We start from the raw sequence: 16,573 nt of genomic DNA, 5'->3' as shown, positions 1-16,573 counted from the left end.
CAGGAATACTATAGGAGTACTATAGCGCAGGCAAAGTTTTTGACAGAAGTGCTGCAAACTGCAAATATGAAAATGAAAAAGTCTTAGTACAGTACTGATCCAGGAAGTGCAAAATTTCTCTTAAGCTATTAGGTAGGACTGCAAATGCTACAATTCTAAACCCAACAGTAGTATCTGTCAGATTGGCAGAAAAACACACCTCAGTTTCAGATCTCCCTTTTTTGAAGTGAAAATAGTGAGGTTTTGAGATTAGAAGATATGAGGAAAAAACTGTATTAAACAGGAAATTGAATAAAGGAAAGGATAAACACTCTTGAGCCAAAAAAGCTTGAAAAGATAGAGGAAGTTCATTGGAAATTTTGCTGCATTTTTTAGGAGGGAACCCTCTACAGTAAGAATGTAGAGGTGTCTGAGAAAGGTCTTGGTGGAGAGAATTGTGTGCCACTTGTGGATTCCTTTTTCTGACCTCTGCTTACCTTGCAGAGCCTTTGCCAAGCGCCAGCAGCAACTGACAGCCATGAAAGTGCTTCAGAGGAACTGTGCTGCCTATTTGAAACTGCGGAACTGGCAATGGTGGAGGTTGTTCACCAAGGTAATATTTTTCCCTTTGCAGTTTCGACAGTTCAGTTGCAATTTCAGCTTACCAGGTTGAACCAGAGCACAAAACCCAATTCCTCTACAATTGGTCTGGCTTGCGACTACACCTGGAATCTTTTAATGCTTTGTGCCTAGGAAGAGTAAGACAATCGCTTGCTTTGGTGATATGACACTTCAAAGAGTTGCTTACTATGCGGCTAGTCAATTTAGCTAGGCAAAAATTGCTAATGTGGGGCGGACTTGCCATCTTTTTCCAGGGTTGCAAGAGCAAAGGAAAAGCACTGAGTTCTGATCTTGCTGTTAGACTTGCAGATAATTTACCTTTATAAAGACAATGAGCACATGAAGAAGTGGTCTCATTTCTGCATGTAAGGGATTTCTTGCTTTTTAGCCCTGAGACTCTGCAGATAAATGAGAGTTGAGAGCAGACTTTAAACTGTTCTTCTCTTCTCTATGAAATTACTTCTAAGGGTTTTTGATGAGTGAGTACAGAGATGGGTGTTGTTTGGGTTTTGTTTACATTGACCTACCTGTGAATTTCCCCACTGTATGGCACTTTTTTGTTTTCCTGCTATTACTACTTAGCCTTTGGAATTTACCCAGCCTCCTTCTGATGCCTTCCATCCTGGAGGAAAAGTTGGACAGACAGTGTATTATTGACAGAGTAGATGATATTTAGTCCTCTGTAATCGTCCCAGTGTTAACAACAAAATAACTGATCAGTCTTTCAAACGTGACCCTTATCTACGATGCTGTTTTATTCAATGCTTATCAAGTACAAAAGCATTTCATGTTTTCCTTCTTCCTTATACATGTTTCATTCCTCTGGCTTACCTTTCAGGTGAAACCCCTTCTGCAAGTAAGCAGACAGGAAGAGGAGATGATGGCCAAGGAAGAAGAGCTAATAAAGGTCAAGGAGAAGCAGCTAGCTGCAGAAAATAGACTGAGTGAGATGGAGACCTTCCAGGCCCAGGTGAGTTTGCACATCTCTTGTGTTAAAGTCACGCTCTTTCTACCCAACACACTGCTGGAGACCACCTCCTTTTCTTTACTGGTCTGATGGACAAGCTGCAAGATTCTGCCTTGTGGAAATATGTGACTTGGCTGCCATATTGTTCGATCTGCTTTGTCATTCTTCCCAGCTCAGTTCCTCTAGCAGGTCATTTTGTACTCTGACCACCTGTTGCTCTTATGTGAAGAAAAGTCTCCTTTGGCTAAGCATTTTAGCAAGCTGGTTGAATTCAACCTCATCATGAATGGGATCCTTTTTGCTTGGAGCGTAGAAGGTGGTAGCAAGATTGCCTAGTTTTCTGCTGCAATAGTAACAGCCCTACAGAAAAACAATCTCCTTATTTCAAATGGATATGGTCTTGAGAAATTTGTTAATGCTAATGTAATATGTGGTTGTAGCGCATGGTTTGTGAAGGAGAGCAAACACTTTGAAACTGTATTTTGATATTTAGCCTTTGAACAGCAGAAGATTGATGATTAAGACTAACTGGAACACAGGAGCACATAACTTCGCTTAACAAATACTGCTAAGTGCTTTGATAAATTTGAGATTGTCTTATTTCTGCCTTTGTATCCAATGTAGCTAATGGCAGAGAAGATGCAGCTGCAGGAACAGCTGCAAGCAGAAACTGAACTCTGTGCTGAAGCTGAGGAGATAAGAGCCCGCCTGACAGCCAAGAAACAAGAACTGGAGGAGATATGTCATGACCTGGAAGCAAGGGTGGAGGAAGAGGAAGAACGGTGTCAACATCTGCAGGCTGAGAAGAAGAAAATGCAGCAGAACATCCAGGTAACGCCTTAGGAATGCTGTCTCTTGTCAGTAAAGGGGATAGTAAGGTTTAGAGTAATTCTTTCGTCTCAGCTTGGAGGGAAATGGAAGAGAGAGGGAACAAAAAGCGTAGAAGAATCTATCTGTGGAAACAGCAATAGAACACAGTGATTCTGGTGCTGAGCCTGAGGCATTCAGTCAGTCATCTGGAATGAGCTGTTCCATTCTTGAAGAAGACGGGCCACTTATCAAATAATTAGACATGTCTTTGTTTAAGCCAGATGCTTTAGGAATGTTAGCATTCTTCCTTGCAAAATAGCATTCTTTATTCTGCTAGAAAACTTGTTTGTTAGAATGCAGTGTATTGCATTAAGTCACGATAGAGATGTCACTTCTGGAAAGTACTAATAACACCTTGAAGGAAGGGTAAAGAAACCTTCCAAGTTCTAGTATTGCTGCTGTGCTGCTACACTGGTTAGTGAGTAGCACTAACAACTGCCTTGCTTTTCCATGGGTGTTGTGAAGGAACTAGAGGAGCAGCTTGAAGAGGAGGAAAGCGCAAGGCAGAAGTTGCAGCTAGAAAAAGTGACCACAGAGGCCAAACTGAAGAAACTGGAAGAAGATGTGATAGTTCTGGAAGATCAGAATCTCAAATTGGCTAAGGTAAGAATCCTGTAGCTTGTTACTCAGGCTAAAGATGCACAGGTGTTTCTTCTGGAGCCACCCACCAAAGGCTGACCTTTCCCATATTATGGGCAAGCTTATGGATGAATTCAGTCTTGTCTTGACAGCTCTGACCTGAATTTTCAAAATTAGCTGCCTGCCTCTATTCTTTACAAGTCAGTATTATGTGATATTTAAGTAGCCTTGACCAAATAACGATCCACGAGCAAATGTTTTCTGATACATTCTTATGCTAAACAGGATCAAGTCATTTCATAACAGACTTCCCTTTCAGCTTTGAAAGGGCTATCATATACAAATCTTTAACCATTTATTTGAATACAATCTATAATACTGAAAGGATTTCTTCCGTCCCAAGTTTCCTTATAGCAGGAGTGGGCATTCATGACATTGTCATCTCTAAGCACAGTCAGCTCTGGCCAAATCTCCTGTAATTCCAGCAACTGCTTTGACACTGCCTTCTCAATTCTGCAGGAAAAGAAACTGTTGGAAGACAGAATGTCTGAATTTACAACAAACCTGACAGAGGAAGAGGAGAAATCTAAGAGTTTAGCCAAACTCAAAAATAAGCATGAGGCGATGATCACAGACCTTGAAGGTGGTTTTGATTTTGTTTGGTGTTTGGTTTTTTGGGTTTTTTTTAAAGGCAGATCCTGAAGAGAGCTTGCTTGTTTAGTTTTAGGTGGTTTCTTGTTAATATTTGTTGAACTTCAGTTTCATGTTTAGAGTTTCAGTCCTCTCCAGTTTCTGAGGGGTTAAAAACTAGTCTATAGTGTGTATGCTATTGATTGGTTTGATAGAGCTGTTCGGTGACTGGCTAGAGGTTATGTGCCTTGTCAGCTGAGCTCTTGATCTAAATAGAAATCCTCTCCAAATCATCAGGCCAATGGAGAAGAGAGGCTGGTTTCCTTTCTTCTCCTGCTGTGGAAGTGTCTCCACTTTTCTACTTCCAGCAGCATCAGTCTGTCCGGGTTAGTGCTGTTTCTGATACCCTGTTTGCGCAAGTTTGTCAGAGTTCAAGCCAGAGGCGTTTTATCCGGAGACTGCCCAGGCTGACCCAGCAGGAGCCAGACTATTTAGTTTTGGTAAAGAGAGAGCAGATCTTGTGTTCAGCATCACTTAATGTGTGCTTGTGCCTGTGTGATGTGGGTGTTGGGAAAGATTGCCATTGTCCTTGCATTGCTTATTTTAGAGAAGGGGGGAGGGAGGTTGGGCTGTAGGATGAGGGAGAGAGACATTTTGAGGGCAAAATATGGGGTCAGTTGCACATATAGATCCTGACAGAATAATGCACTCCAGCTGCAGTTTGGGTAGTTATATTACTAGGAAAGAAACTATTGCTTAAATAGCTTTATTTTCTCTGCTTGTACAATGTTGTTTGAGTTTGTGTCATTCCTGTAACTTAATGTGTCCCCATCTCCATCAGAACGTCTGCGACGTGAAGAAAAGCAGAGGCAAGAATTGGAAAAGACTCGTCGAAAGCTTGAAGGGGACTCCAGTGATCTACATGACCAGATTGCTGAGCTGCAGGCTCAGATTGCAGAACTCAAAATGCAGCTGGCCAAGAAGGAAGAGGAGCTGCAGGCAGCATTAGCTAGGTGAGGACCTGGCCTGTGGGGTTCAGAGGCCACCAGCTTGGAAAGTATTTCTTGTATTGCATCCCTTTGGAACAGTGACTAAATGGAATCTGAGGCTGTTGTATTTCAGCCTGTGAACTGTTAAGATCCATGTTCTTGGCATCAGAGTTCTTTGACTGCTGCTCACTGCCATGCTCTCTGTACAGAGCTAGACTATGAATGTAACTTGCACTGCACACATCACACTGGAACAGTAAGATTTCAGAAGGAGATAAAAACTAGTGGCAATACACACTCTCTCTGGTAGTTACTAGATTCATCTGTTCAGTAAAGCATCCAATTTGCAATGTGAAATGGTGCTTTCTCTTCTGCTTTCTTCTGTTGTCAGTCTTTCTCTGTCCCCTTAAGGTAAGTAATTGTGCTGTCTCAAGTATTGGGAAATAGAATGTAGAATTAGTAGATGATATACGGATCAAAGTTTGAATGTAATGTTGTAGAGCTAATCAGAATAAACCTTTTTCTTGATTATTCTTGGTAGGATGGGTAGTTTTAATTTACATATAGTTTAAATGTGACTCTGACCAGAACCCTATGTTGAACACAGGGTGGAAGAAGAGGCAGCTCAGAAGAACATGGCTCTGAAAAAGATCAGGGAACTCGAATCCCAGATCACTGAGCTGCAGGAAGACCTCGAGTCAGAGAGAGCATTCAGGAATAAAGCTGAAAAACAGAAGCGGGATCTGGGAGAAGAGCTGGAAGCACTGAAAACAGAGCTAGAAGACACGCTAGATTCTACAGCTGCTCAGCAAGAGCTCAGGTAACTCCAACATGTAGCTGTGTTGATTTATTTGGTTTTGTTTTAAGAAATGCTGCCACATCCGGTCTCTAACCAAAGCAAGTATTTGCCTTTATCAGATTTCTTAGTGACTAGAGAATGAGGTAGTGTGCAAGCTGTAGTCAAGGCTGCATTACCTCACCTGATGTAAGAAAGTTAACTTGCTCTCTAACCATAGTGTTAGTGATACCCCTGAAATATTCATGCTTTCAATCTATTACTTCTTAGGCTGGAAGTAATGCTGCTGGCTTGCACCTAAGAAGGGTGCAATACTAAGTTCTAACTTTGGAAAGTGTCTTCATAGCTTGTAGGGCTAAACAGACCTTGGCATTTTTCTGCATTAGAGATGCTGTTGGTTGATACACACATCCGCTTTGATTCTTTCCTTGGCATCTAACTGGAGTCTGTGAATTCCGCAGGTCAAAGAGAGAACAGGAAGTAACGGTTTTGAAGAAGGCCCTTGAAGATGAGGCAAAGACTCATGAGGCTCAAATCCAAGAGATGAGGCAGAAACATTCACAAGCTATTGAAGAGCTGGCAGAGCAGTTAGAACAAACCAAACGGGTATGTGGAACACAAAACACAAGGCCAAAGCAGTCAAACTCCCTGCAATAATAGCTGCTCTATGACCCCGTCTAAGTGCTGCAGAAGAACATGACGTGTTCATGACACTAGGCTTCTGATACATGTGCTCTTCCCTTGGAAGATAATTTTTCGCTATGAAGCATATTTTAAGTTGTTTTTAACTAGCGGCGCTCATTGTTTTTCCCATCAGGCACATCATACTGCGTAGCCAATATGTTCCTTCAGTGCTAGCACTTGTTGACTTGCACCATCAGATTTCCAAATTAAAGGTTGTACAAAACTGTCTCCTGTATTGCTGTCTTCTCTGATCGTTAAATTGTCTCCTGACAATTAAATTTAAATTTAACAATTTAACAATGACAGGCTGTTCAGATTGTTTTTTCTGAGTAAGCAGTCTACAAGTTAACTGCTAAACACATAACATTAGCTTGCCTGTTGGAAAAAAACAATGTACTCAGTAGAAGGATCCTGCCATATCTAAAGTCTGAGGGGTTTTGATCTGTTGGTTTTTTTATTTTTCCTCTTCAGGTGAAAGCAAATCTCGAAAAAGCAAAACAAGCTCTGGAAAGTGAGAGGGTTGAACTGTCCAATGAGGTGAAGGCTCTCCTGCAGGGCAAAGGGGATGCTGAGCACAAGCGGAAAAAAGTAGATGCTCAGCTCCAAGAACTGCAGGTGAAATTTACAGAAGGCGAAAGAGTGAAGACTGAACTGGCTGAGAGGGTGAACAAACTGCAGGTGGGTGTCATGGGTTTTCCTTGGTTTCTGATTCAGCCCAGGACTAGAGAGAAAAGGTTGCAGGGAGGTACCTCTCTATAGCTAGTTCAAAAATCTTGTTCCTCTTGAGGATAAAGTTACTACAAAAAGCAAATCCGAAAGACAGTGCAAACTCCTTAATTCATTGCCAGGGCAGGACATGTGGGTTGATGTTCCTTATGAGCAGCCCTGAGAAGGTGAAGAAACCAGTTTTCATCTGAGTTTTTTAAGTGTTAGTGTCAGCATGTCTGCTCCTCTTCAGGATGCAGCTGTTTACAATTCTGTAAACATTCAGCTGCTTGTGGACCTGCAGTGGCACAAACAGACTGGTGATGAAAACTTTGAAATGTGGTTGGTGGGGATGAGGGCTGGGTGTTATGGATTTAGGTGGTTTTCCTCCTTTCTTCAAGGGAACGGCAAATCCCTTTGACTCACACAGAGCACTGTCTTCTGCCTTCTCCTTTATGGAGGATTGTCATTAAAAGTTGAGCATTGCCAATGTGTGCACTGTCTTTTGGAGTGTGAAAATGTAATTTTGAGGCTCTAGGTACAGTCCTGAAGCAGATAGTGTAAAGTAGAAGAGAGTTAGTTTAATAGAAGCTTTTAAAATTCTTGCTAGGCTGTCTAAAATCTCATATAGGCCTTAAAAACCAAGAAACCAGAAGGCTGTTGCCACAGAGGTGATCTCAAGTAAAAATCTTTGACTTCTCATGTTTCATCCCTGGGACTTTGGAAATGATGCAGTCATTCTGAGAGATGCCTCAGTTTTCACTTTTAGGTCTCGTAGCTGCTCATCTGCTCCTGGCTGTGGTTTTGCTGATGCATTTAATAACTGATACTCTGATCTCTCCTTCAGGTTGAGTTGGACAATGTCACAGGTCTTTTGAACCAGTCTGACAGCAAATCAATCAAATTAGCAAAGGACTTCTCTGCTCTGGAATCACAGCTTCAAGATACGCAGGTGAGAGCTTTAGAAGCCAAGGCATCTGTGTGTGGCGCAGCCAGTGTCTGTTATGAATTCTTAAAGTGTGAAATATCACTCTGGACCCCATTAAATACTGGACATACAACACTTGAAAGGATTGGGTCTGGCTGGTTTTTGCTAAGGTGTTATATTGTATGGTATTGAGAGCATTTCTGCAGAAACAAGCTGTTTATCTTCCTTCTGCTTCCACGGCATGTTGAACATGTGTAACTGTCTTATATTTAGAAGTCCTTCCCTGCTACCTTTCTCCTTGAGAGCTCTTTAATGCTAGAACTGCCATGGAATGCTAGGTTCTTGTTTGAGATCTTCGTAGTCAGTATTTTGACAGGGTTTGTGTGTGCGATTTCCAGTAAATCTGTAATGTTAAGCAGAAGATAGATTCAAATAGTTTAGTGTTGTTTCAGGGAAAAATCATGCTTAGTCTTATACTTTGGGATAAAACAACTATTTACAGTTAATAGAACACGGCTCTCTTGGTAAAGGATGGAGTACCAAGAAGAAAGTTGGAAGGGAAAGGAAGAGCACACCAAATCTCAGATACTAAGTAACGTTGAACAGCCATTGATGTTGGCTCTACCTATTACTTTTTCTAAAAAACAGACTCAAAGGTAGCACTCTACAGAAAAAAAAAGCACTAGTTTGAAGGCTGGGCTTATTATTCTCTACAGATCCTTCAGCTCAAGCACTGGCAGCATAAGTCAATAAATGTTGTTGGTAAATGACCAGTGTCTTACAATTCTGCGAAGACAAACATTGTTTTTAACTGTGCTAAATTATTTTAGACTGCTGTCCATTTCTTTGAGACTTGAATATGAGAAAGCTATGTAGCAGAGTACAGTCAGGTACAGGAGAGGTATTAATGCTTTGTGTGCTGCTCAGAGGACTCCCAGAAAGGACTGCGGACAGCTTGTGTGGTGAAGTAGTAACTTTAATCACTGGAGTGTACAAGAGAATAGGAGTTTTCGGAATATTCTGGTTCTATACTGACTCACAGGAAGACAGTTATTTAAGTTCTGTCTTCAGTGTCTTATCCATGAAATAAGTTGCATACTTAAACTCCAATTCAGAAGTCCTCGAGTGGGTGAGGATTGTGAGCTTTTAAAGCCAAGGAGTGATGCTGAATTCCACTGGGGTGTTTACTTTATAGGAGCTGCTGCAGGAGGAGACTCGCCTAAAACTGAGCCTCAGCACTAAGCTGAAGCAAATGGAGGACGAGAAGAACAGTTTCAAAGAGCAGCTAGAAGAAGAAGAGGAGGCAAAGAGAAATCTGGAGAAACAGATCTCTATTCTTCAGCAACAGGTACAGAATCAGTATCCCATAAACCAGTGATTTTTGAGAGGAAGCATAAGTGCAGGTCTGTCTTGAAGAAAGGAAAATCTAAATGCAGAATTGACTTCTGGTAACAGAACCTTTCCTGGGAAAGGGAAATCATCTTGATAAAGATATGAACTGCTTGAAGAGTTCTGTGCAGGAATTCCTTTGGGAATTCAGTCATACAGGATTATTTGAAGGATTTGAAGGGGGGAGTATTACCTTCAGAAATGAGCAGACTATTTTTTCCTCAACTTCTGGTGCCAGTTAACTACATGCAACGTTATCGTGGCTCCACATGCAATCTTTTCTGATCTTCAGGCAATAGATGCAAAGAAGAAGATGGATGATGGTCTGGGCTGCCTTGAGTCAGCAGAGGAAGCCAGGAAGAAGCTGCAGAAGGACTTAGAGAGCTTGAGCCAGCGTTATGAAGAGAAGACAGCTGCATATGACAAGCTGGAAAAAACCTTCAGGCAATAGATGCAAAGAAGAAGATGGATGATGGTCTGGGCTGCCTTGAGTCAGCAGAGGAAGCCAGGAAGAAGCTGCAGAAGGACTTAGAGAGCTTGAGCCAGCGTTATGAAGAGAAGACAGCTGCATATGACAAGCTGGAAAAAACAAAGAAAAGACCCGCCTGCAGCAAGAGCTGGATGACCTTGCTGTGGACCTTGATCATCAGCGGCAGATCGTTTCCAACCTAGAGAAGAAGCAGAAGAAGTTTGATCAGGTATGACTTCAGTCACCGGGCATTCAGCGGGTACATCTTGTAATAGAATGCTTTTTGCTGGAAGGGACCTTAAAGATCTAGTTCAAATCCCCCTGCCATGGGCAGGGAAACCTTCCACTAGACCAGGTTACTCAAAGCCCCATCCAACCCAGCCTCGTGGCCAAGTCTGCTTTAAGAATACCTAAGTAACGCTACTTGTAGAATACATATTTATTTCTGAACTAAGGCACAGCATATCGAGTGGAGAAATAGGCTTTCACAGAAGTTAACTAATGCTGTTCCATGCATAAGGGATTTAGTGATGCCCCTTTTCCCTAAGGGATAACATTTATATCAAAACTGAGATCAAGTTCAAAATGTTGTTTGCAGATCATCTTTGGGAGAACGTTGGAAATAACAGGTTGGAGGCCTAGGGGATCAGAATTTTGTTCATTTGGGGTCAGCACAGTTATTAGAGGTGGGATGGCATGCTGCATTCTTTGATTCTTCTTTTTCTTGGTTCCTTCTGTCCATGACAGAACACTATTAAGAAGGCAGTTACAAAAACCATGCGTGCTTACCATGTTAGAAAATTGGCAGTAATTTCTCAGAGTACTTACGCTGTGCTCTTGTAGCTATTGGCAGAGGAGAAGAACATCTCCGCCAAGTATGCGGAAGAACGGGACCGTGCTGAGGCAGAAGCCCGCGAGAAGGAGACTAAGGCCCTCTCCCTGGCCAGAGCCCTGGAAGAAGCCATAGAGCAGAAAGCTGAGCTGGAACGGATCAATAAGCAGTTCCGCATAGAGATGGAAGACCTGATGAGTTCAAAGGATGATGTTGGGAAAAGCGTAAGTATGGCGTTAAAATACCTGGGCAGGAAATGTCACACAAATTACACTGTTAGTTTAATACTTCAAAAACCTTATGCTGGTGTGCACACAGGGGAATGTAGTAGAGAGTGCTGGACACACTGTGAGTTTGTGATTGTGATGTTTGTATTACGTTAGTAAGTGGGAAAGATGGTTTGGAGGAGCCTGGAAATGACCCAAATGAGGTAGTGGCAAACTGAGAATTAACTGGTATCGTTGTGGCAGGGATGAAGGTATGATGTGAGCCTGATACATAAAATACAGGGGTTAGCCAGGCAATGGCAGACAGTAACCCAAATATTTCAAGACAAAGTTAGGATAAAAGGAGGGGGAAAAAATTAATTCAGAAGCTAAGAAGTATGGTCTTGAATCCGTCAGAGGTGTTCAGCTCTGGTAGGTCTGCAGTAGGTCAGGACTGGGCTAACAAATGTATTTCCCTTTCTCCCCACCACCACACATACATGTCCAAAACTAACAGGGAGTCGTGATTCAGACTGGCAGCTTGCAGGTTTGCAAGCAGCTAGCTTTGAGGGCTATCTCTGCCCTAATACAAGGCACAGATGCAGTGTTCTTGTATCCTGTCTTACTTGAGTGGTTGTTCTTAGACTTTTTTGCTCTTAGGACAGGTGAAATTGTCTGCACTCTTTGAGGAAACCTCATGTGTGGTACTGTGCTGTAGGTCCATGAGCTGGAGAAGGCTAAGCGAGCCCTGGAGCAGCAGGTGGAGGAGATGAAGACGCAGCTAGAAGAGCTGGAGGATGAACTGCAGGCCACAGAGGATGCCAAACTGCGGCTAGAAGTGAACCAGCAGGCCATGAAGGCACAGTTTGACCGGGACCTCCAGGGGCGTGATGAACAGAATGAAGAGAAGAAGAAACAGCTGATTAGACAAGTAAGAATTGCTCTGTAAATCCTGAAAGTGTTCTGTACACAAAGGGACTTGTGTCCAAAGATGGTTAGATGGACAGTGCCTATCCACAGGTTCTTGTTAATGGTGACTCTCCAGGCAGTGCTGAAGGCTGTGGGAGACTTTCCTCCTTCCGTGCATGATTGTTCAAAAAGTCTTTGTCTATCAAAGGAACTTGTGTAGCTTTATTAGTGAGGAATGTTAGCCCCATCCCCCTGCCAGAAGGTACAAAAACAAGTCATGTGCTTGCACTTATGTACGTTTTGAAAGGGGGATGCAAAAAATGGCTGTTGCGAAATCAAGTTGCTAAAAGGCTGGTGCCTGTATTTCTCCATACAGGTGCGGGAGATGGAGGCAGAATTGGAAGATGAACGAAAACAGCGCTCCATTGCTGTAGCTGCCAGGAAGAAGCTAGAGATGGACCTGAAGGATATTGAAAGCCATATAGACACTGCTAATAAGAATCGTGAAGAAGCCATCAAGCAGCTCCGCAAACTGCAGGTGAGATGCCGCAACTGTTTTAGCTGTTGGTCTAGAGAGTTTACCCAGGGAAATGGGATACAGGATTTCACCTCATGAGAACCATACATCAGTGTCTCAAGAGCAGAAGAACCTTGTAGCAATTTACAGCAAAAGATGCATTGGCGTTTCAAATATCCTAACCTCGATCTGCCTGTTTAACTTCCTGGGAGATGAGCTGTAGGAAAGTCCACTCTAGAGCTTGTCTCATGTCGGTGGTTTTGGAAAGGATTATGGAGCTGCAAAGCTAGAGAGACTTAAATATCACTTAGGCCTTCTCCTGCCCCAAGACAGTTCTGTTATGCCTTTGTAATTCCTACAGTCTTTTTGTCTGATCTGTTCTTCGGAAACATCCTCCCTAGGCCGTCCGTTCCATTGCTTCACTAGAAAGCTTCCTTGTACGATCCCTTATCCCCTCCCTATATGTGACAAGATTTTTTTTTCCTGCAATTTAAGCATTCCTGTTCACTTTCATTACAGTTTGTTGTTGTTCCTTTTCTTTTTACCTTTTTGGTAGCCAAAAATGACTGAATCCCTGTTTCAGTTTTCCCTCTCCATGCTTCCTGTAAGATAAACAAATCCAGTTTGTTAATGTAGATGCTCTGAAACTCATCCTTTTTTGTCTCCCTTTTCAGGCACAAATGAAGGATTACATGCGGGAACTGGAGGACACACGTACTTCCAGAGAAGAGATCTTGGCACAGGCCAAAGAAAATGAGAAGAAGTTGAAGAGCATGGAGGCAGAGATGATCCAGTTGCAGGAGGTAATGGAACATACATGCAAGTGAAGGGTTTGTTCGTTTTCTTTGGCCAAGAACTAGATGTAGCAGTCTACGCTTGAGTGGTTGTTTTCTTTCTTTTGTACTTTTGCTTTGCTCAAATACAAAGTCCACTTCAAAATGCAGATTTTGGCCCTTTCTTGACAGCTGTGATAGGAGCGTGCAAAACAAAGGAAGCTGTGGGGTGGGAGGGGAACAGTCTGTGTCTTATAATTAAGTCTGGGTCTAGCTAGAGACCACACCACCCATTACCAGTAACTACTTTTTCCTGTGCTGCATTAATTGGTAGCTTCCCATTGGATCACTGACCGTCTCGTTTTCATTCCAGGAACTTGCAGCTGCTGAGCGTGCCAAGCGCCAGGCCCAGCAAGAAAGGGATGAGCTGGCTGATGAGATTGCCAACAACAGTGGTAAAGGGTGAGTAATGTTCTCTGCTTAGGGGTGGAGGAGCTAGCCTGAGAAAATACTTTCCAGGCTGTTATTTTTATGTAGACTGCAGCATGTGCTGTGTCTTCTCTTGATTAAGACTGAGCTTATTTTGTAAAATTAATACCTTGGAGAAAACACGCCACTTCTAATGCCACCAACACTGGTTTAATGCTTCTGTGTTCTATAGAGCACTGGCCATGGAGGAAAAGAGACGCCTGGAGGCCCGGATAGCTCAGTTGGAGGAGGAGCTGGAAGAAGAACAGGGCAACACAGAGATAATCAATGACCGGCTCAAGAAGGCAAATCTTCAGGTACCTGTTCAGGCTGTGTGTGCCAGGAGGGTTCTCTAGTCTGTGTAAATTGTCAGACTGCACTCTGAGTAATGCCAGCTGCTGTTTTGTGTGTGGTACAGGCCCTCAGGAGGCCACAGATGCGTGAGCAAGATGGAACACCCTGAATACCACAATACAGGGCAGTCAGAGCTGATGTTCACTCACTGGGTTTGGTCATTTAAATCAGTGGTTAGCTGGAACAATCTCAAAAAAAAACCCAAACAAAAAAACCAAACCAACCAACCAACAAACAAAAAAACACCAACCAATCTCAACCTGCCCTGTCCCGTTTTTTTGAGTATTAAGGGATTATGAGAAAGATGATCTGTAGCATGCTGCTCCAAATTGGCATGCTGAACAGTGCCACAGTGTGTTTGGAAAATTCCTTTTCTGCCAGTTGTATGCTGCTTCGAATGGACTAGCCATATGGAATTTGTTAGGCTGCTATAGAAACCATGGTCTTGATCTGCTTGTTCTCTGCCATATTGTATCTGCCTGACTTGGAGAGTCAAGCGTCTTGTTTTCTTAGGGCTCCAAAGCCAAGGAGCTAGGCTCATGGTTTTCCAAACAGCTTGTTCACTTTGGTTCGCTTGGCTGACTGTCAGCCAGCGTCCTGGCTTGGAAATGGACTGACTTCTTGCCCCTTCACCTTCGAAAATCAGTATTTTTCAGCTGCTTCTTTGTAGTGGAAGTAGACAGATAGCAAATACATGATGAATTAGTAACGCACATGTATTGGATCCACTTGCCTCTGGATTTTGGTAATTCACCAAGCTGCTAATCATTGTATTCAGGGCCAAACCATGGGCCTTCACCCTGGAAAGCATTGTATAGGATTGGCAAGTGTAGCCCTAAGAGGAGGTTGGTAAATTCAAGGAATTACTTGGAAAAATCTGTGTGTACTAAGATATTGTGAGAAGTGCCCTGCCTACAGACAGCTCCCTCTGCATCAGTTATTCCAGGTATTCAGCTCACCTTAAGGGTCCTTTTATTTGCATGCCAGTGTGTGTCTGAGAAATAAATCAGCCTTTCAGGCTGGAGTGCTCGATATGCTGAGTACTTCTCTCTGCAGATTGATCAGATGAACGCCGACCTGAATGCTGAGCGCAGCAACGCACAGAAGAATGAGAATGCTCGCCAGCAGATGGAGCGCCAGAACAAGGAGCTTAAGCTTAAACTGCAGGAGATGGAGAGCGCAGTGAAGTCCAAGTACAAGGCTAGCATCACAGCCTTGGAAGCAAAGATAGCGCAGCTGGAAGAGCAGTTGGACATGGAGACAAAGTATGTCCTAGTCTGTTTTACAAGCCTTCACCCACTATGGCATTTTAAGCTCTTCTGAGCAAATTCTGATTTGTCTGAGTGAGGGGCTTCATCCTGGATAGTTCAGAAGTAAGATCTTGGCAAGCCTTTCATATTTTTCACTGTAGAGACTTCTGGCTTCTTCCAGGCTGAACCCCTCCTAAAACTGCAGCTGTGGTATGCTTGCTGCCCCTCTGTAGCTTCAGGAAGGGTTGTACCTATGTGACATGGGTGCCTTTTGGTAACTTCTGGGAACCACTGCCTCCCATCCCCTTTTTCTCTTAAGTTAGGAGGACTTTTGCCATCTTCCTTGTTTCCAACTTGTGCAAGTCAGGTCGTCTTGCTGGGGACAATGGGAGAAAAGTTCTCGTTTGAGCATCGCTGTGTTTCTGTGTAGGGAGCGCCAGGCTGCCAGCAAGCAGGTGCGCCGTGCCGAGAAGAAGCTGAAAGATATCCTGCTGCAAGTGGATGATGAGAGGCGTAATGCTGAGCAATTCAAAGATCAGGTGCGTGTAGTTACCTGCAGCTTTGGGGAGTCTTCTGGTGGGAGAATTTCGCTTCTATGACCAAGGCATCATCTGCACGTAAGAGGGCTCTAGCATTAACCTTCCAAAGGTTGTTTTTCCCTCCCCCCCTCCCCCCCTTAATTAGAAAATGACACAGATGAAAATGTAATTTTCTTTAAGGAAAAGCTTGGAGCCATCAAGTTCCAGACAGTTCCCTTCAGAAAGGGAAGAGGGGGCTTTGCACACTCCGCTTTTTGCTGCTCTACCTACCGTGCTGTAACTCTGGGGAAACACTGACCTTTCTCTTCCCCGTACGTGCTCAGGCGGACAAGGCAAACATGCGCTTGAAGCAGCTGAAACGCCAGCTTGAGGAAGCTGAAGAGGAGGCCCAGCGAGCCAATGCATCCCGTAGGAAGCTCCAGCGTGAGCTGGAGGATGCCACTGAAACAGCTGATGCGATGAACAGAGAAGTCAGCTCCCTGAAGAGCAAACTCAGGTAAGGTGGAGCGTTTTGTGCAGTACCTCGGCAGCCAATCCATCGTTGTCTTGCTGGAACTGCCCTCAGTGGCAGCTGCCCATGGCAAACAGCGTGGCCAGGTACTTCCTTACCTCCTTCCAGAGCCTGCCCTGTCTGGTGAGTTCATGAAACCTTGCGTTGCTGACGTACTGTCTGTCCTTCCCTAGGCGCGGGGACCTACCGTTTGTTGTGACACGTCGAATTGTCAGGAAGGGTACAGGAGAGTGCTCTGATGAGGAGGTGGACGGCAAGGCCGATGCTGGTGATGCCAAAGCTACTGAATAAGTCCTCCCATTTGACCCAGGTTACATGTGATGGAGTGACCCATCCACCCACCCCTCTTCCATTGGACTTTCAGCAACCCTCTCCTCCTAAACTGGCTGGGGATCTGCAGAGCAAGCCCAGTTCTGTGTATCTGGAGCCATTGGGCATCTGTGTTCCTAGTTTCCTCCTCTTTCCAGTTTCCTAATCCTCTTTGTATTTAATGCCAAAGAGTCAGGGCTCTGAAATCTGACCAGCAGTTTGGCCGCTGCAAGGGCCTGTAGAACTGTCTGTGCCACGTCTGCTGGTGAATCCTTACACGGTTTGGAGGGAGTGGGGTT

The 16,573-nt window shown here is 43.8% G+C and overlaps 1 protein-coding gene across 1 annotated transcript in view; it reads left to right on the top strand.

Annotated features, from left to right (window-relative positions):
- LOC104491658 (myosin-9-like) overlaps positions 1 to 16,559 on the top strand; it is a 55,737-nt gene extending 39,178 nt beyond the window's left edge. The window contains 23 exon segments of the mRNA XM_010134148.1: positions 484 to 592; positions 1,439 to 1,570; positions 2,192 to 2,398; positions 2,903 to 3,040; positions 3,536 to 3,659; positions 4,488 to 4,659; positions 5,243 to 5,455; positions 5,893 to 6,037; positions 6,587 to 6,793; positions 7,668 to 7,772; positions 8,944 to 9,096; positions 9,582 to 9,731; positions 9,734 to 9,835; positions 10,450 to 10,662; positions 11,363 to 11,575; positions 11,930 to 12,091; positions 12,745 to 12,873; positions 13,217 to 13,305; positions 13,505 to 13,628; positions 14,722 to 14,930; positions 15,346 to 15,454; positions 15,778 to 15,950; positions 16,139 to 16,559. Coding sequence (XP_010132450.1) covers positions 484 to 592; positions 1,439 to 1,570; positions 2,192 to 2,398; positions 2,903 to 3,040; positions 3,536 to 3,659; positions 4,488 to 4,659; positions 5,243 to 5,455; positions 5,893 to 6,037; positions 6,587 to 6,793; positions 7,668 to 7,772; positions 8,944 to 9,096; positions 9,582 to 9,731; positions 9,734 to 9,835; positions 10,450 to 10,662; positions 11,363 to 11,575; positions 11,930 to 12,091; positions 12,745 to 12,873; positions 13,217 to 13,305; positions 13,505 to 13,628; positions 14,722 to 14,930; positions 15,346 to 15,454; positions 15,778 to 15,950; positions 16,139 to 16,256 — 3,496 coding nt within the window. The 3' untranslated portion in view covers positions 16,257 to 16,559.
- Positions 16,560 to 16,573: the final 14 nt, after the last annotated feature.

Source organism: Buceros rhinoceros, unplaced genomic scaffold (assembly GCF_000710305.1).
Source record: "Buceros rhinoceros silvestris isolate BGI_N320 unplaced genomic scaffold, ASM71030v1 scaffold5130, whole genome shotgun sequence".
Classification (NCBI taxonomy): domain Eukaryota; kingdom Metazoa; phylum Chordata; class Aves; order Bucerotiformes; family Bucerotidae; genus Buceros; species Buceros rhinoceros.
The sequence above is the reverse complement of the archived record's forward strand: the minus strand, read 5'-3'. Positions and strand labels throughout refer to the sequence as shown.